The sequence below is a fragment of the Apus apus genome, chromosome 8 (genome assembly GCF_020740795.1).
Source record: "Apus apus isolate bApuApu2 chromosome 8, bApuApu2.pri.cur, whole genome shotgun sequence".
In the NCBI taxonomy this organism is placed as follows: Eukaryota; Metazoa; Chordata; class Aves; order Apodiformes; family Apodidae; genus Apus; species Apus apus.
In genome coordinates this window covers 3,180,050-3,196,175 of record NC_067289.1, presented here as the reverse complement: position 1 = coordinate 3,196,175, position 16,126 = coordinate 3,180,050, and the positions used below count along the sequence as shown (strand labels likewise).

Genomic DNA, 16,126 nt, shown 5'->3' with positions numbered 1-16,126 from the left:
CCTGACCCTGCTGCTCACGCAGCCAAGCCTGGCTCCATGTGCTCATTGTCCACCTCCAGCTCCATCCCTGGGGACGGGTGTGTGGCCACACCTGTGCAGTGACCATCAGGGCTGGGCCAGCTCCCTTGGCCCTGCTGGGATGGCCATGGTGCTTGCCTGCTGGAGCCCAGGCTGGGGACACCCACGAGATGGGCAGCGCTGTGTTTGTCTCTACATTATGCACAGGATCTCTGCATTTTAGAGAAGAAAACTCTTGCAGATGTCAGGAATAAAGACTTAAATGAATAGGACATAACAAGCCTTGAAACATGACTTTGTGTCTGCAAATAATAAGGCATGAGTTACAGTTTTGGAAGAGCAGGAACATGAACGTGTGTGCAGGGTCCAGCCTGTCCCTGGTGTTGATGAGATGCCCTCCTTGCACTGGCCCCTGCGTGGAAGCTCTGCTTGAAATGTTTTGCCTACAGATGGGTTTCTCAACCTTTTGTAACCCAGGGATGGACAGACCTTCTTGGTGGAAACCCAAGGATGGTTTTGTTCGGAGCTGCCACATGGTTTTATTTACGGCCCATGTGAACGAAGCGACCGTCTCGCTCTTTGGCTCTTTTATTTCATCCTCTTGCTTGAGCTCGTAGGAATGTGCGGGTGGGTGTGTTTAGGAACAATTTTGCAGACCACTTCCTACTGCTGTTGGGATGCAGAGAAGGTCCTGGACCCGAAGTGACAGTGGGCAGTGATGGGCCCCCTTGTCCTTATTCCACAGCTCAGTCCCCCAGGTAGATCCTCCTAGCTGCGGTCACTGCCTGAGCTTCTCCACCATCTTCTGCCATGCCCAAGGATGGAGAAAGTCCTTGAGGACTCTCAACATCCCTGTCCTCACCAGGAGAGCAGCTTCGGGGCCATCCCTGAGGATCCCTCACCATCCTGAGCCCATGGTGCTGAGCACTGCCTGGTTTGTCCTCCACGCTTATCCATGGGGCTTCCCTCAACCTCCCTCCTGGAAGTGTCCAGGTCCCCCTGCTTCCAGAGGGGACACCTGCAACAGTGTCCTTAGGTCTGGAGATGTCCCCAGCAACCAACTTTTGGGCTGAGGAAGCTCTCAAAGGTGGCTGCATCCTCTTAAAAAAAACCCCAACGAACAGCCACCCTGGGGTCCCTGGCAGGACTTCTCCTTCCTCCCCAGGAGGAGTCACAAGGGCTGCCCAGACCTTCCCAGAGCTGGAGCTGGTGTTAGGGGGAAGACTTCCCAAAATCCAGCTGCTTGTGTGAGTCCCCCACGGCCACAGGGAGCAAGGTGGGAGGGGGGGGGCTGAGCCTGGCCAGGGAGATGGGGTGGTTGGCACCTGCCACATCCTGAGCCACTGTTTGCTGGCGTTTGGGATCCCTGGGTTTGGGCAGTGGCTGTGCTGTCCTCAGGGCAGGGATGGGGAGGATGGAGAGCCTGTGGGGCCTCACCTCTGCAGCTCCCCCTGCAGAGGGGTTAAGCTCTGATTCAGCCCTTCTTAAGCATCCCAGTAGGGCCCTCATTTGGGGGATGCCCAAAGAGAGGGGGAGGGGGAGCTCCACGCAGCCCCTCCTCAGGGCAGAGCACCCCCAGTACATCTGTGCAGCCACCCTCCTGGCCCTTTGAGACAGAGGCACCCACAGCATCTGGGTGTCCACAGGCTCTGCTTGCAGCTCCTTCGGGATCTGGGATCCAGGTGCAGGATGCTCTGCTCCTCCACGTGCCTGCACCCCATAGGCTGCACCCTCCTGCTGCCAGCACGGCGGGTTTGGGGGTGGCAGGGGCTGTGGCCAGGCAGGCAGGAAGGCACATCCGTGGCTCTGCCTGCTCCTTGCTGACAAAACCCCTGCTTTGCAACACAATTTTCTGGCATTTCATCCCAGCCATTGACTTTCTGTTCTGGAGTTTGCCTGGCAGGAAGGCTTTGGGGTCAGGGAGGGTGGGAGCTCATTTCAATTGTTCGGGTAATGGAAGTAACTGGTGCTGCAGCTGCAGAAACCCAGCAGAACTCGTGTGCAGGGTGGGTTGGTTTTTTTTTTTTGCCACTGCTGTCTCTCCTGTAACCTCCAGGGTGTCTGGGCTGATGTTTGGTGTGGTGCCACCATCCTTGCTTCAGGGCTGGAGCTTTGCCTGAGGCCCTGCCTGAGCATCACTTGCCTCAGCCCATTTTTTGGGGGGGAGAAATACGTACCTTGTGGGGTCTGGTTCTCTTTTGGGCAGGGTGGAGTGGACTGGGAAGGGACAGAGGATCTCCCCCCCCACACCCAGTACAGACTGGGATTGTGCTGCCAAAAGCCCCAAGGTGTTTTAGGGCCAGCAAGATTCCCACCTTGGTCAGGGGTGAATCTCTTACCTGCTCCCCAACGTCACCCAGGAAAAAGGAATCAGCAGAAATGAAAAGAAAGCGAAGAGAAATCATTAAAAAAAATAAATTACCAAAAAAAAATAATCATATTTTAAAAAATCCCTCCCCAGAGCTGCCTTCCAGAGGGTTGGGCAAAAGATAAAAGCTCTCCAAGGAGCCGGGACTCCTCCTCTCCCACCACCGACTTCTCATTTAAATGTCTGCGCAGAGGCTGCAGCGGCAGAGCCTGAGCGGCCACCCCCGGGGAGCCCCCCCGGCCCCCTGCCCACCCCCCAGGGGCCATGCCCACGCCAGGGGAGGGCAGCGAGGGGCCTTAGCACCCCAGAACCAGCCCAGTGTGGACCGAGCCCCGGTGAGGTGCTCCGGGTGGTCCCACCTGAAGATGATGTGAGAGCCCCCCCCCCGCCCTGGGGTGGCTGAGCAGAGGAGACTCCTCTGGCTGGGCAGGGCGGAGTAGAGGGTGGGAAAGGGAGGGGGGGGGGTTCCGCCGTGGATGGATGCCCTGAACCAGCCCCCCGATGTCGGCTCTGCTGCTGCTCTGGGTCGTCCTGCTCCGCTGGGTCACCGGCAGGGGCTTCGTCCACGGGGGCAGGAGCTGGCAGCACTGTACAGGTAGGAGCGAGGGGGGCTGCACCAGGGTTTTGAGGGGTGGGGGGGGTTGGGAGGCATCAAGGCAGGCGTTGGCCGGGCCAGGAAACACGCTGGGACCCATCTGCTCCCACCGACGGGACGGTCCCCGTTGCTGCCAGGGCAGACCCCGAGAGCCTGCCCCGTTTTGGGGGGTGGGAGGGGGGACACGTCTTGCTGCTGGGTGGGTCGTCCTGTCCCTGGCAGCCCAGCCCTGGGGTTTGGGTGCCAGCAGACCGGGTTTCAGGGTGACAGTGCAGCACGATGCCCCTCGGGTGCTGCAGCTGCCAGCACCCGCACATGACGGGTACTGGGGGGGGTCGTCCCTGTGCCTGCAGCCCCCCCAGCGTGGCAACCAGCCCTTCCCAATTGCACAAGCCTTCCTCAAAGCTCTGCTGGCTCTGGGGACTGACCTGTGGGGAGTGGAAGGTAGAGGGGTGCCATGAAGTCCCCTCTGGAATGTCCCTCCCGCCCTGGACTCCAGCTCCTCGGCTGGAGGAGGCAGGACAGGAACTTCCCGGGAGGTTTTGCTGCTGGCAGCTCCCATGTTATTTTCCACAAGGAAGTGCCAAGAGTTGCCTGAGTTAAAGAGGGTCCCCGTCCCCCAGCTCTGCCTTCCCCTCCCCATGCTTGTGAATATCTTGCTTTGATGTCATCTATCTTTACCTTTTATTCCAGCCCAGCCAGTGGTGAGAAGGAAAGCTGGGAGAGATCTGGGATTTTCTACATGCTCCCCCAGATGCTCTGGTCTCTCTGGGGACATCCCTGTTGTCCCCAAGCAGCTGAAACACCCCGGCTGCTCCCCCAGCCCTTACCCACTGGCTCTGGCAGTGACTGATGTGGGAGGCAGGTTGGAAAGTGCATCTTTGGTTGTAGGGATTTGGTTTTAGGACTTGGTCCCCTCCCAGCCCACAGCCACCAGTACAGCCTCTGGCCCTGGCTCATCTCAGCCACCTCCAGAGTCTTTGGGATCTCCTGAACCCCTCTGCAAATCCCAACCTGCATTCAGCTTTGTACTTTTTTTTTTTTTTTTAGCTGAGCAAATCTGGGAACTGGTCATTGCCCGAGTTGTGGGTTTCTGCAAGAAGCTGTTTCAGTTCAGCCTTTGCTTTAGGAGCAGCTTCATCCAGAGGAGCAGCAAGCAGGGAGATGTGGAGCTGGCAGGGTGGGAAGGACCCCACGGGTCTCCCTGCTCTGGGTGTCTGGACTGGGGCTGGTTGGGGATGCCTGGAGGGAAACACTTCCCTTCTCCAGCTGCTTTGGATTGAGACACCAGCCCGGCCTCTCCCAGCCCCCTCCCTCCTGGGTCTCCTGCTGTGCCCCAGCAGCTGAGATTAATTAGTACAATTAGGAGATAAAAGCCCAGTGCTCATGGGGGGAGGTGGGCTGGAGTTAGCAATGTTTTTGGTTGGTTAAGTAGTGCCTTTTCCTCTGGATGTCACTGTCAAACTCTGCTATGGGTGCTGCAATCCTGCTAAAGAAGGTCGCAGAAATAAAGGCTGCCAAGGTGAGGAGGGTGGGAGAGGCACCTGCTGTGGGGGCAGCCCCTTCTGTGGCCACCAGTATGGGGCTTGCTCAGATACTGGACCTGTGGCCACCCTGGCTTTGCAGTGCCAGTGCTGCTCCTCACCCGTGCCATGCCCTGGGGCTGGGCTTGTTTGTTTGCTCCTCTGGGGAGAGGGTGATTATTTAATGAGTGGTTTTGGTGCCTGCCAGGGGAGTGTGTGTGTGTGTGTGTGTCTGTGAAATTAGGGCTGGGCTGGGAAAGCCTGGACTGGGAATGGAGAGGGGAGACCCGTGCCCTGCCATCCTGGGCATGGGGAGGGGGCTGCACTGCAAGTGACCCTGTGGGCACCAGATCCCCTCCTGCTTTCCTGGTTGTGGATCCTGAGGAAGCTGTGGCAGCTCGGGGGGTTCTGACGGGTGGGTCCTGCCCCCAGGGTCAGCACTTGGAGCTGCATCCATGGGATGGTTCCCACGGGGTGAGCTGCACCCTTGGCTCTTGGCACCCTGCTGTGGGGGTGGAGAGGTCAACCCCAGCTCCTGGAAAGCTGACTTCTCCCACACCAGCTCAGCCCAGAGCCTGGCAGGGGACACCAGGCCACGGGGGGGGCATGCCAGCCCCCCATGGTGCTACGTGGAGACCTCCAGCCAGCGCTGGAGATGGGCTGGCTGCCCGGAGAGCAGAGCATCCCTGCAGCCAGGCGGGGCAGGGAGGGACAGCTGCCACCCCCTGACCCGCCCTGCTGTCTCTCGGCACAGACCTGCGCCCGCTGGACATCCTGGCAGAGCTGGTCCCCTCGGGCGGGCCGGCCCGTGGCATCAGGGTGCTGCAAGCGCAGGGGCTGCGCGGTTTCCAGCTGGCAGCCTCCCAGCCCCGCTCCCTGGCCTTCCCCGCCTCCCGCCTCTTCCTCCACTGCCACCTCTTCCCCGAGGAATTCTCCATCATCGTCACCCTCAGGCTCCTCGGTGTCCCCGCCCAGGTAAAGCCCCGCCGGCCGGGCAGGGAACCGCTCCCGCAGCTCCCGCAGCTCCCGCAGCTCCCGCAGCTCCCGCAGCTCCCGCAGCTCCCGCAGCTCCCGCAGCTCCCGCAGCTCCCGCAGCTCCCGCAGCTCCCGCAGCTCCCGCAGCTCCCGCAGCTCCCGCAGCTCCCGCAGCTCCCGCAGCTCCCGCAGCTCCCGCAGCTCCCGCAGCTCCCGCAGCTCCCGCAGCTCCCGCAGCTCCCGCAGCTCCCGCAGCTCCCGCAGCTCCCGCAGCTCCCGCAGCTCCCGCAGCTCCCGCAGCTCCCGCAGCTCCCGCAGCTCCCGCTCCCCGGCCCTGAGCCCTCTGCCCTCCCGCAGAGAAACGAGTACATCTTCACGCTGCTGGCAGAGGAGACCCCCCGCCTGCTGCTGGGGCTGCGCTACGGCCCCGGCAAGCTCCACTTCCTCTTCTGGAGCCAGGAGCGGCTCGGGGGGTGGCAGAGCCGGGTCACCTTCCCCAACGTCACCCTGGCTGACAACCGCTGGCACACGCTCGTCCTGGCCGTCTCCGGCCAGTCCTTCTCCCTGACGGTGGATTGCAGCGTCCCCAAGGACCTGTAGGTTGGGGAAGCACCTTGGAGGTGGTGGTGGAGGGGGGGGGGGGGTCTCTGGAGGGCTGGCAGGGGGGTGTTCCTCCAGCCAGCCTGCCTCCAGCCACCAGCAGGTGGCCTGAAATTGTCCCCTGCCTCTTCTCTGCCCACCTCCAGGGTGGTGGAGACACCGTTTCCAGCTTCTCTGTCGGTGAAGAGAGCCAGCTTCTACCTGGGCAACAGGAGGAGGAGGAAAGGGGTGTTCACGGTAGGTGCCCCGTGGTGTGGGGCTGCCCTGGCACCCTGGTGGGTGCAGCCCCTCCCAGCCCTCTCTGTTGGCAGGGCCAGGGGTAACGAAGGTGGCCATGGGGTCCCGCTGCTGGGCTCGGTCCCTCTCTGGCTCTGGGAGTGCAAGGGGCAGTGCTGGCCACTGGCACTTTGTGGGACAGGTGTGCTCTTGAGAGGACATTGTGGGGTGAGGTGGGAGAAAGGCTGGTGGTGGTTGGGTCTCGAGGTAAGGTAGGGCCTGACCCTGACGGGTGGTGAAAGCCACCTGCAGCTAAGGAGCCCCTCACCAATGCTCCCCTTGCCCCAGCTCTTGAATTGCCCAGGATGGAGATTTTGGCAGGCTGGGCAGGTCATGAGGAGCTGACAATCCCATGGAGGAATCCCATGGAGGCTTCCATGGCCCGGGAAGGAGGGCAATGAGCTGGGAGAGAAAGCCAGTGTGTGGATCACCTGCAGTGTCCCATTCTTGGAACTGCTGGACTTCCTCTCCATCCTGCTGCTCCTGCTTTCCCAGGGTTTGCTGAGACAGCTTGTCCTGCTGCCAGGAGCTGATGCCACCCCTCAGGTATGCAGCACCATCAACTTGAAAGCAGCCACGCTCTCCGTCCCCGCTGTCCTCCAGGATCAACCTACCAGGCCAGGGAGCAACGAGGTGCTGAAATACCCCTACGGTCAGTAACTGCCCAGGGTGTGGGCTTGGTTGGCCACCTCCTGCTTTTGTGGAGGAAGGTTCTTTGTGTGGGGCTGGGAACAGAGCAGGACCAACAGGGTTGTCCCCAGCACCCTCTGTTTCTCAACACGTATGTGGGGTGGGACCCCTGTCCAACCCCCCCCTGGAGAGTTGGGGTTCCCCTGCCTGGCTCCCATGGAAGTAGCCCCATGGATGCCAGCTGCCAGGGTTTTTTCAGCTGGTGGCTGCCCAGCTCAGGGCCAGGATGCCATTCCACTGTTCCCTAGTGCCTGTCATTGGGATGGGCCTGAGACAACCAGCCCTTCTTGTGTGCTTGGGAAGGAGCCTTGCTTCTCCTCTGCCACGTGCACTCAGAGACACTTGCCTTGCTCTTCTCCATGCCCAGAGACTGGCACGAAGGTGACCCTGGGGACCCGTCCACCCTGCACCAAGCAGGAGAAGGCACAGTTCTGGTTCAATGCCTCCTGGAGAGGGTTGTACCTCTGCAATGGCAGTGCCTGGATCTCCATGCTGGAAGGTACTGGTGTGCCACGTGCTCCTGGGGCTGGGGGGGAGGCTCTTGCAGCAGAGGAGGAGCAGGGGTTTGCCCTTGACAGCAGTTAAGGGCAGGAATTAAGTCAGGCAGCATCAGAACGAGGGGGCTGTGATGTCCTCCTGCCTCTTGGTTGCCTGCAGCCAAGCTGTCCTTCCCCATCTCCTGGGGTTTTCCTTGTGCTGGTGCCCACTTGGTGGGTTAGGATGAACTGTTTGCTCCCCACAGGAGCCAGCAGTGGCTGGACTCCTCATCCTTCCCCACCTCTGGAAGTCATCAGGATTGGCACTGTGTCCTTGTTTTCCCAAGGAGACCTCCTGCTGGGATCTTGCTGCCCTGTGCTCCTTGGTGCCACCAACACTGGCCATTCTCCTGGCCCTTCTCCTGCCATTTGTCTCTCCCAGTGCCCACTCATCTGCCACTAGGACCACCCTTAGCCTCTAATTTCTGATATTAATTCTGTCTAAGTCTTCTCTAACTTCTTCCAGAGCTCATGCTGACTCCAGCCAGAGAAAACATCTGGTGCAGGGCTGCTGCAGGTGGGTACGGGTTGACCCGGCTGGTCTCAGCAGCCCAAGCTTACTTTTTCCTGTAGATCTCCTATTTTCCTCCTTATTCTTCTTAGGGAAAATGTCTCAACCCACTTCTTGAGCAGCAATCCAAACCCACGGCCCAGGAGACTGCCAGTTTTGCAGCCCTGTCCTCCACTGGAGAGCAGGCAGGGGTGGATGGGGCTGAAGGTGCTGCCCAAAGAGATGGAGTCAGGCTTTCCAGCACCCTCTCAGCTCTTGGTCCTTCACCACCACCTTCCTCTCCCCCCAGAAAGCTGCACGGAGCAGCAAACCATGCCAGGCCAGCTGGGGGACCTCTTCAGGCAGGGTCACCTGGTCTTTAACCTCACCCCTCTCTTTTTCTTTTTCTTTCTTTTGTGGTCTCCCAGTCAAACAGAGGCTGGACTACGTGGAGGAGTACCAGAACCTGGTGACCAACTCTGAAACCATGGGTGTTGAGGTCTTCACCATCCCAAAAGTGGGGCTGTTTGCAGCCACTGCCAACCGGTACAGCCCTCCAGGATCAGCCATCTATAAGTGGACTGATGGGAAGTTTGTGCCCTACCAGAACATCCCCACCTACCAAGCTCAGTCCTGGAAGTATTTCACCATAGGCAAGAAGGTGAGTCTGCCTGGAAGGTCACCTCAGTGCTTTCCTGTTTCCGTATATTGAACTGCAAGTGCCCAACGTGGGCTTCTCCTCTGAAGCCCTGAGGCTCTGACATGATTTAGGGGGTGAGCCCTGCTCCCTTCTGCCTTTGCTGGGTCTGTCCTGGGGGCTGCTGGTGGGTCTGGGGGCTGCCTTCTGTGGTCTACTGGTTTTGCTGAGAAACAAGATCCCCCCAGGCCGTTTTCAGCAACTAGTGCTGGCAGCACAGGTGAACTGTGTGTCTGGAGTGCTCGAGTTTCTTTTCCTGGGAATCATCAGGATGTCTGTAAGGTCAGCCCCCAAAGCCAGCAGCTGGACCTAGGTCCCTCTGGGTGTTGGAGCTCATTTCTAGCAGGCTCTTCTGACTTCTGACTCGGCCGTAGTGAGTGCCAGTGTCAAAATGCCCTGCATCCTGCAGAGCTGTGGTCCAGCTGGGCCTGGGTGAGCTCAGAGTGCAGCCTCCACCCTGGCACCAAGGGCTGGGGACCTCCTGGGAAGCAGGAGCTGCTGGAGTTCCCAGCAGGCACTGTGAAGTGAGGCAGGAGTCACCCAAGCAATGGTCCTGGCATCACTCTGGGGACATGTGGAGCACAGGGAGCAGAGCCCTCCCTGGGGTCTGGATGTTCTGCTGTGCCTAAGGTCCACCCTGGTCCCACAGACCTACCTGTGGTCTTACAGAGCCACCAGAGGCTGCAGCTCCCTCTTGGAGACCCACTGAATCCAACCTTCTGCATTTTTAATCCCTCTAGCTTTGAGATCAATCCAGGACCTTGGAGCCCTTCCCGGGCAAGGTGCCATGGGGCTGCTGCAGGGTATCTGCCTGTTCCCTCTCCCTGGGGAACTACTTGTCACTTTGCAAGGAGCCCCAACCCAGCCAAGCAACCATCTGCCGAGAGCCAGCTCCCTGCAGAGCTCCCAGGGGGAGGTTCTGCTCCTTCCCCCTCTGCCAGGACCTCTCTTCTGACTTTGTCCCCACGCTCCTGCAGGGCTCCCCCATCCTGAGCCACATGCTCTGGAGGAATGGCCAGAAGTCCTGCCTCCAGGCTTGGTGGCACACAAATGGGCCACATCCCCCATTACCTGCCTGATGGTGGGGTCCTGCAGAAGACCTGGTCAAGCCCTGAACGTGCAGCTGCGTTGCAAAGCTGGGCTTGGGCTGGAAACTCACCTGCCATCCCCAGCCTGGCAGCTGCTCTGCAGAGCTCTGGCTGCAGCCTGGTGGGCAGAAGGTGAGAACGTTGCTGGCTGGGTTCATCCCCAGATGGGAACCACCCTGGGACTCCCAGTGCACCCACAACACCCCTTGCAGCAAAGGTGTTGAAGGTCACCAGGATGGGGGGGGGTTCCAGTTCCCTGTGGTTCCTGCACACTGAAGCACCCGTGCTGGTGCTCACCAAGGCTCACGTGGTTTGCCTTCAGGTTTTCACTGAGGAAAAACTCACCCAGACTTGCCAGGCAGGATGTCCCCTCTTCTGCCCAGCTTGGGCTAGGTCTTCTAGTTGGGACTGGCCACAACACGGCTCTCCCTCTGCTCAGCTCTGGGGCTGTTGTTTCAAGTCTTGTCCCTGCCCTGCCTCTCAGAACCCCCTGGGTCCCTGTCCCCCCTTTGGGTGCACAGCTTGGGGGGCTGCTCAGGGGTCCCTGCCAGCCAGGACCATCTTACCCCACACTGCCCACCTGGGTGCCTGCCTGCACCCATCCCATCCTCACCCTGCCTGTGCTCGTCCTCCTCCCCTTTTCGGAGGAGGAGAAAACCAAGATGTCCTGGCTTGTTATTTTTCAGATCTTCCTAGCAGTGGCTAATTTTGAGCAGAATGACAGGGGTCAGGAGTTCTCTGTAATATACAAGTGGAGCCACAGGAAAGAGAAATTCATCCCCTACCAGAGGATCACCACGCACAGCGCTAGGGACTGGGAGGCCTTTGTCATTGAGGGAGAGGCTTTCCTCGCCGTGGTCAACCACAGAGAAGGTACCCAGCCCTTGCATTCCCTACCAGCCCAGCTCAGCTGGGGCAGGCAGCCCTGGGGTGGTGACACTGGGGACCAGAGTGCCCTGCCACTGGCACCCTGCTCAGGAGCATCCTCCCGTTGCTGCGGCAACGCCGCGTCTCGCTGAGACGGGCAACCTGGGAGGCTCTGGGGTCCTCAGAGAAGCAGGGAAAGGTTTGGGTTGGAAGGGACCTTCAAGATCATCCAGTCCCACCCCCTGCATGGGCAGGGACACCTCCCACCAGCCCAGGCTGCTCCAAGCCCCATCCAACCTGCCCTTCAACACTGCCAGGGATGGGGCAGCCACAGCTTCCCTGGGCAACCTGGGCCAGGCTCTCACCACCCTCACACTCCAGAATTCCCTCCTCATGTCTCACAACCTCCCTGGGCAACCTGTGCCTCTCATTTTAGGAGAGAGAAGCACTTGGGGAAGAGACTGATGTGGTTCCCCTCTGGGTTTCTGATGGTGGGGGGCAAAGACAGGAGTGGGGCTGGTGGCTTTGCCAGGTTCCTTGGGCACCAACTGCCCATGAACTGAGCTAGAAACTCCCTGTGTCACCTGTTGGGTCCCACTGTGATGGGTTTGGAGGACCTGTTCCTATGGCAGTAGAAGCATAAAGGTGTTCCAGGGGCTGTGCATGTCACGTGGGGATGAACACCATCATGGCCAAGCCAAAGCAGGGATGTTCCCCTTAGGAAATGGTGGAAGGTCAGGCCCTGGGGAGAGGACACTTCTCCATAGGGCTGTTCCCCCACACCTTCCAGTCTCCCTGCAGCCCCTCTTGCCAAAGCCTGTGCTGTTGCAGTGAGGTTTGCCTGTAAACCCACTGACACCAGAAACTAACCAGGGCTGAGTGTAAGGTGGAAAGGGGCTGGTGGTGCTCCCCTCATCCTGAGGAAGCCAGAAAGCAGAGCTGTGGCTGGAGGGGTTGTGCCAGGCTGGAGGTGCAGGGAAGTTTTTTTAGCTTTAAAGCCAGCTGGGTTCCCACCTGGACACGAGGTTGAGATCCTTGGCTAGAGCCCAGGAGCTGGATGGAGCACATGCTTTGGTGCTGGTGGGCTCAACCACCACGGGACAGGTGGTGCCACCAGCAGGGATCAGCAGGTGGAGGTTTCTGGCCAGCTCCAGCACCCAGGAGCCAAGCACAGTGACTGAGCAAGGGAGCACTGAAGGACACAGGGAGAGGGTGCTGCTCCAGCTGTGGCTCCCACCCAGATGTGTGAGCTTCTGTGCAAAGGGTGATGGCAACTTGTGGTGTTGGTGTCTTAGGGACTTGGCTGGGACTGTCCCAGGTGAGCTGGGGCTCAGTTGAGCAGGGCTTGGCCACCTCAGGACCCTGGCACGGTGCCTCCCGTGTGCTGCACCCTCCTGTCTTTCTGCTGCTGTGGAGCCACCACCAGGGGCTTGGGAGCAGGCTGCCAGGTCTCTGGGTGGGGCTGGAGGCTCTAGGTAGGGATGGATGCTCTAGTGACTCTTCAGCTGCTTCCTGGGAGGGAACCAGCCTCACAACCTGCTGGCAAGTCCTTGCGGAGCTTAACCTGTTTCTGGGTCACGATTCTTAGGTGAGCCAGGTATTCCTCTTCCTCACAGTGCACCTTTGTCTGTCTGTCTGTCTTCCCCAGGGAACAACCACAACATAGACAGTGTGATATACAAGTGGAATCCCAGGACAGGCTTGTTTGAAACCAACCAGACCATCCCTACCTCTGGAGCCTATGACTGGGAATTTTTCACCATCGGGCCATATTCCTTCCTGGCTGTGGCTAACACCTTCAATGGCACGTCCACCAAGATCTACTCACACATCTACATCTGGCTCAGTGGCTCCTTCCAGCTCTTCCAGTCGATCCTGGTAAGGTTTGGCCACTTGGTCACACCCCTTGGTGTCCCCTCTGGGTTTAGAGAAACTAGGAAACCATTACAGAGACAACTGCTCTTCCAGTCCTCTAGAAGGTCAGGGCTGGTTTCCCACTGGTTGTTCCCTAGGGATTGACCAATGGTATTTTTTCCTTGGAGGGTTTTAGGAGTGGGTGACTCCCCTGCTGCACCTCCAGCAGGTTCCCCCCCCCCCCCCAACACAACATCCTTGGCTTGCAAAGGCTTGTCCATGTCCAGCTTGTGGCTTCCTTCCCCACAGACTTTTGGTGCTGCTGACTGGGAGGTCTTTCATATCGGGGACAGAGTCTTCCTGGCTGTTGCCAACAGCCACAGCTATGACAGTGGGATGCCAGCACCCTCCAACTTCTACGCCATCAACTCCTCCATCTACGAGCTCAACATCACTGCCCAGATGTTTGTCAAATTCCAGGACCTCCTCACCTACAGGTACCTGTGCAAACGTTCCTCAGTCCAGCTCCTTCCCCTCAGCAACCCGAAGGTCTCCTGGAGGGTTGATCCCCACCCCAGGGACAGAGACTGGTGGGGAAGGGTGATGGGTGATAGGTCCTTGGTAGCAAACCCCAGGGGGGAGTTATGAGGGGACCCTGGATTGATGAGCAAGGGGGGGATTTCCCCTGTGGAATTTCTTCCCGTGAACAGCCTGGGAAGAGCAAGTTTTCTGTGTGTCACAGGGTGGCAGAGATTGGGGTGGGCTCAGCCCCATGGGCAAGCAGCCCCTTCCTTGGCTGGCCACAGAGGGGCCACCTCACTTGCATCTCTGCTTCCTTCATCCCCCAGTGCCCTGGACTGGGAGTTCTTCTCAGTGGGAGATGATTCTTTCCTGGTGGTAGCAAACTCCTTTGATGGCTTCACCTTCTCCATTAACAGTATTATCTACAGGTACTGCTGAGGGAGGAGGGCAGGGCTGGGTGGTTGGGTGGCTGTTCCTGCAGGGGAGGAGGAGCCCAGGATGGAGGCAACCTCTGTGGCTGCTGGTGCAACTGCCCAGGAAAGACTGACAGGACTGCTCCCTGTTTCTGGAGAGGTTTCCAGGCAGGAATTGTAGCATCATAGAATCACAGCATGGTTTGTGTTGGAAGGGACCTTCAAGATCATCCAGATCCAACCCCCCTGCCATGGGCAGGGACACCTCCCACCAGCCCAGGTTGCTCCAAGCCCCATCCAACCTGCCCTTCAACACTGCCAGGGATGGGGCAGCCACAGCTTCCCTGGGCAACCTGGGCCAGGCTCTCACCACCCTCACACTCCAGAATTCCCTCCTCATGTCTCACCTCAATCTCCCTCTTCCAGTTTTCATCCACCCCCCCTTGTCCTCTCCCTCCCTGCCCTTGTCCCAAGCCCCTCCCCAGCTTTCCTGGAGCCCCTTCAGGCACTGGAAGGTGCTCTAAGGTCTCCCTGGAGCCTTCTCTTCTCCAGGCTGAACACCCCAACTCTCCCAGCCTGGCTCCAGAGCAGAGCTGCTCCAGCCCAAGGATCATCTTTGTGTCCCCCTCTGGACTCTCAGGAGCCCCAGCGAGGTCCAAACCCCCAACCCATGGTGGGAAGCTGGGAGATGCCATCCCTAGGGCTCAGCTTTTCTGCCCCCTTGCAGACACCCAGCTCTTGCCCCCAGACCTAACCACCCTCCCCTACAGGTGGCAAGGCTATGAAGGCTTCGTGGCAGCTCATCACCTCCCCACCCTGGGCTGCAGAGACTGGGAGGCGTTTCACACGGCCGAGGGCTCCTACCTCCTCTACTCCAGTGCCAAGGAGCCTCTTTCCAAGGTGCTCAAGCTGAAAACTACCTGAGGTGGCTGAGACATGTTCTGCTCCCTGCCAAGCTGGGGGTGAGCTGGGCATGGAGGTGGAGATGGACCATGGAGCCCAGGGACAGCTGCAGCACCAGCCCTGGGGCTGGCTGGTTGTGTTCTCCAGGGGATGGGGAGGAGGAGAGGAGCTTCATGGCTCCCTGCAGCCTTGTCCAGGGGGTTGGCAAAGGGGATGGGACCCTACTTCTGTGCTGTTTCTCCTGGGCAAGCTCTCCTGCCAGGCTCCAGAGCCCTGTCCTACCCTGGGTGCCTGGAGCCCAGGCACTTCCCTGGGACCCTGGCTCTTGGCAGTCTGCAGCCAGGAGGGACCCAGAGGTACTGTTGGATGCATCCAGAGCTCCTGCCAAGCCAGGGAAGAAAGAGACTGAGCAGCACGTGTGCTGCCAGGGTGGGTGTGTGGCAGTGGGGACAAAATGGCATGTGAGAAAGAGGGGGGGAAAATGTGGGTTCAGCCTTGGCTCTGGCTGCCCAGGACCCCTCTGGTTTGACATTCCACACCATGCTTCAGGTCCACCTTGGGTGGCCTCACCACCCCCTCCTGCTGCCACCTGCTCTCCCACTCCTCTGTGGCCAGTTTTGGTTCCCCCTTGCTGAGTAACATGTATCTTGTGCAAATGAGGCTGGTGACTCCCCAGCAGACCTGCTGGGCACTGGGACCAGTCCAGCTCCTGTGGGCCTGGGACAGACCCCAAACTGCTCCAGGTGTGACACTGTGGCCTCTTTTCTTTTCCTTGCCTTTGTCTGGGGGACTCTTTTGCTTAACCAGAGCTCTAATAAACTCTGTGCACCCAGCCTTTGTCCCATGCCCAAGCTGCAGGTACCTGAGCTGCTCTGCCTGTGGCTGAGGTTTCCCTCCACCCAGTAACCCCTGAGCAAGCTGCTGGGGTGAAGGTCTCCCTCTGTCTCACCCTGCTCAGGACCTTCTGTCTCTTCTGACTGACCCAGAGCATTGTTCAGCCTTCACCAGCCCTGGGCTTCCATCTGGGTTTCCTCTCCCACAGGAGATGCCAGCCCCTTAAGAAGGGGCTGGGGGAGCATGGTTGGGGTCACTTGAAGGTCTGGGCTGGGGAGAGCCACCTTGGGCAGCCCCTGTAGATCTTCCTCCTCTCCCAGCCCAGCTGTGGCTGCAGTTGGCTCTGCCAGGAAGGTTCATTTCTTGCTTCATGAAACGAGGCAGAATTCAGTTTGTTTCCATCACACTGAGCCACAAGCAGGGTCTTTCATTTGGCCTCGAGAAAGGGGCAAGATAAGGTGAGATGTACCAGACCAGGTAGAGGCACCGTTTGACCAGCTGGCCCCTGCTCCAGGCAGGCTGGGGAGAGGGTGGGGGAGGATGTAACCTAACTGAGAGTTGATCTTGTACATTGAATTTAGGCTTGTCTGCTTGGGGAGAGGTTGAATTAGGACAAGCACGACCCCCCCGAGCAGCACGGCCCTCCCCCGTTCCCAAAGCAGTGCAGACCCTGGGGCTTTTCCTCCATCTGGGGCTTTATTGAGATATCAAAGGTTTGGGGAGATCATCCCCAGAAGGCAGAGGCTGTTGAGAGGCCATGAGGGGCTGGGGCTGATGTCCTGCTCTCTACAAGGCTGGCCCCTCACTGGAGCCAGGGCATGGTGACCCCACTGCACGGAGCCCCTCTGCATCCTATGCTCCAGGGACCTCTTGGTCC

The 16,126-nt window shown here is 59.3% G+C and overlaps 1 protein-coding gene across 1 annotated transcript; it reads left to right on the top strand.

Moving 5' to 3' along the window:
* The first annotated feature begins 2,887 nt into the window (after positions 1 to 2,887).
* TSPEAR (thrombospondin type laminin G domain and EAR repeats) lies at positions 2,888 to 15,169 on the top strand. Its single transcript, XM_051626548.1, has 12 exons — positions 2,888 to 2,981; positions 5,259 to 5,479; positions 5,837 to 6,075; positions 6,226 to 6,316; positions 6,851 to 7,007; positions 7,413 to 7,544; positions 8,500 to 8,732; positions 10,543 to 10,729; positions 12,372 to 12,601; positions 12,887 to 13,074; positions 13,426 to 13,527; positions 14,283 to 15,169. Exons 1-12 carry the CDS (start codon positions 2,888 to 2,890, stop codon positions 14,434 to 14,436), a joined length of 2,028 nt encoding a protein of 675 aa, XP_051482508.1. The 3' UTR covers positions 14,437 to 15,169.
* Positions 15,170 to 16,126: the final 957 nt, after the last annotated feature.

Coding starts and splice junctions, on each gene's coding strand:
- TSPEAR (XM_051626548.1), top strand. CDS start 2,888: ATGTCGGCTCTGCTGCTGCTCTGGGTCGTCCTGCTCCGCTGGGTCACC. Junction 6,076..6,225: donor TGCAGCGTCCCCAAGGACCT/GTAGGTTGGGGA, acceptor GCCCACCTCCAG/GGTGGTGGAGACACCGTTTC. Junction 6,317..6,850: donor GGAGGAAAGGGGTGTTCACG/GTAGGTGCCCCG, acceptor CTGCTTTCCCAG/GGTTTGCTGAGACAGCTTGT.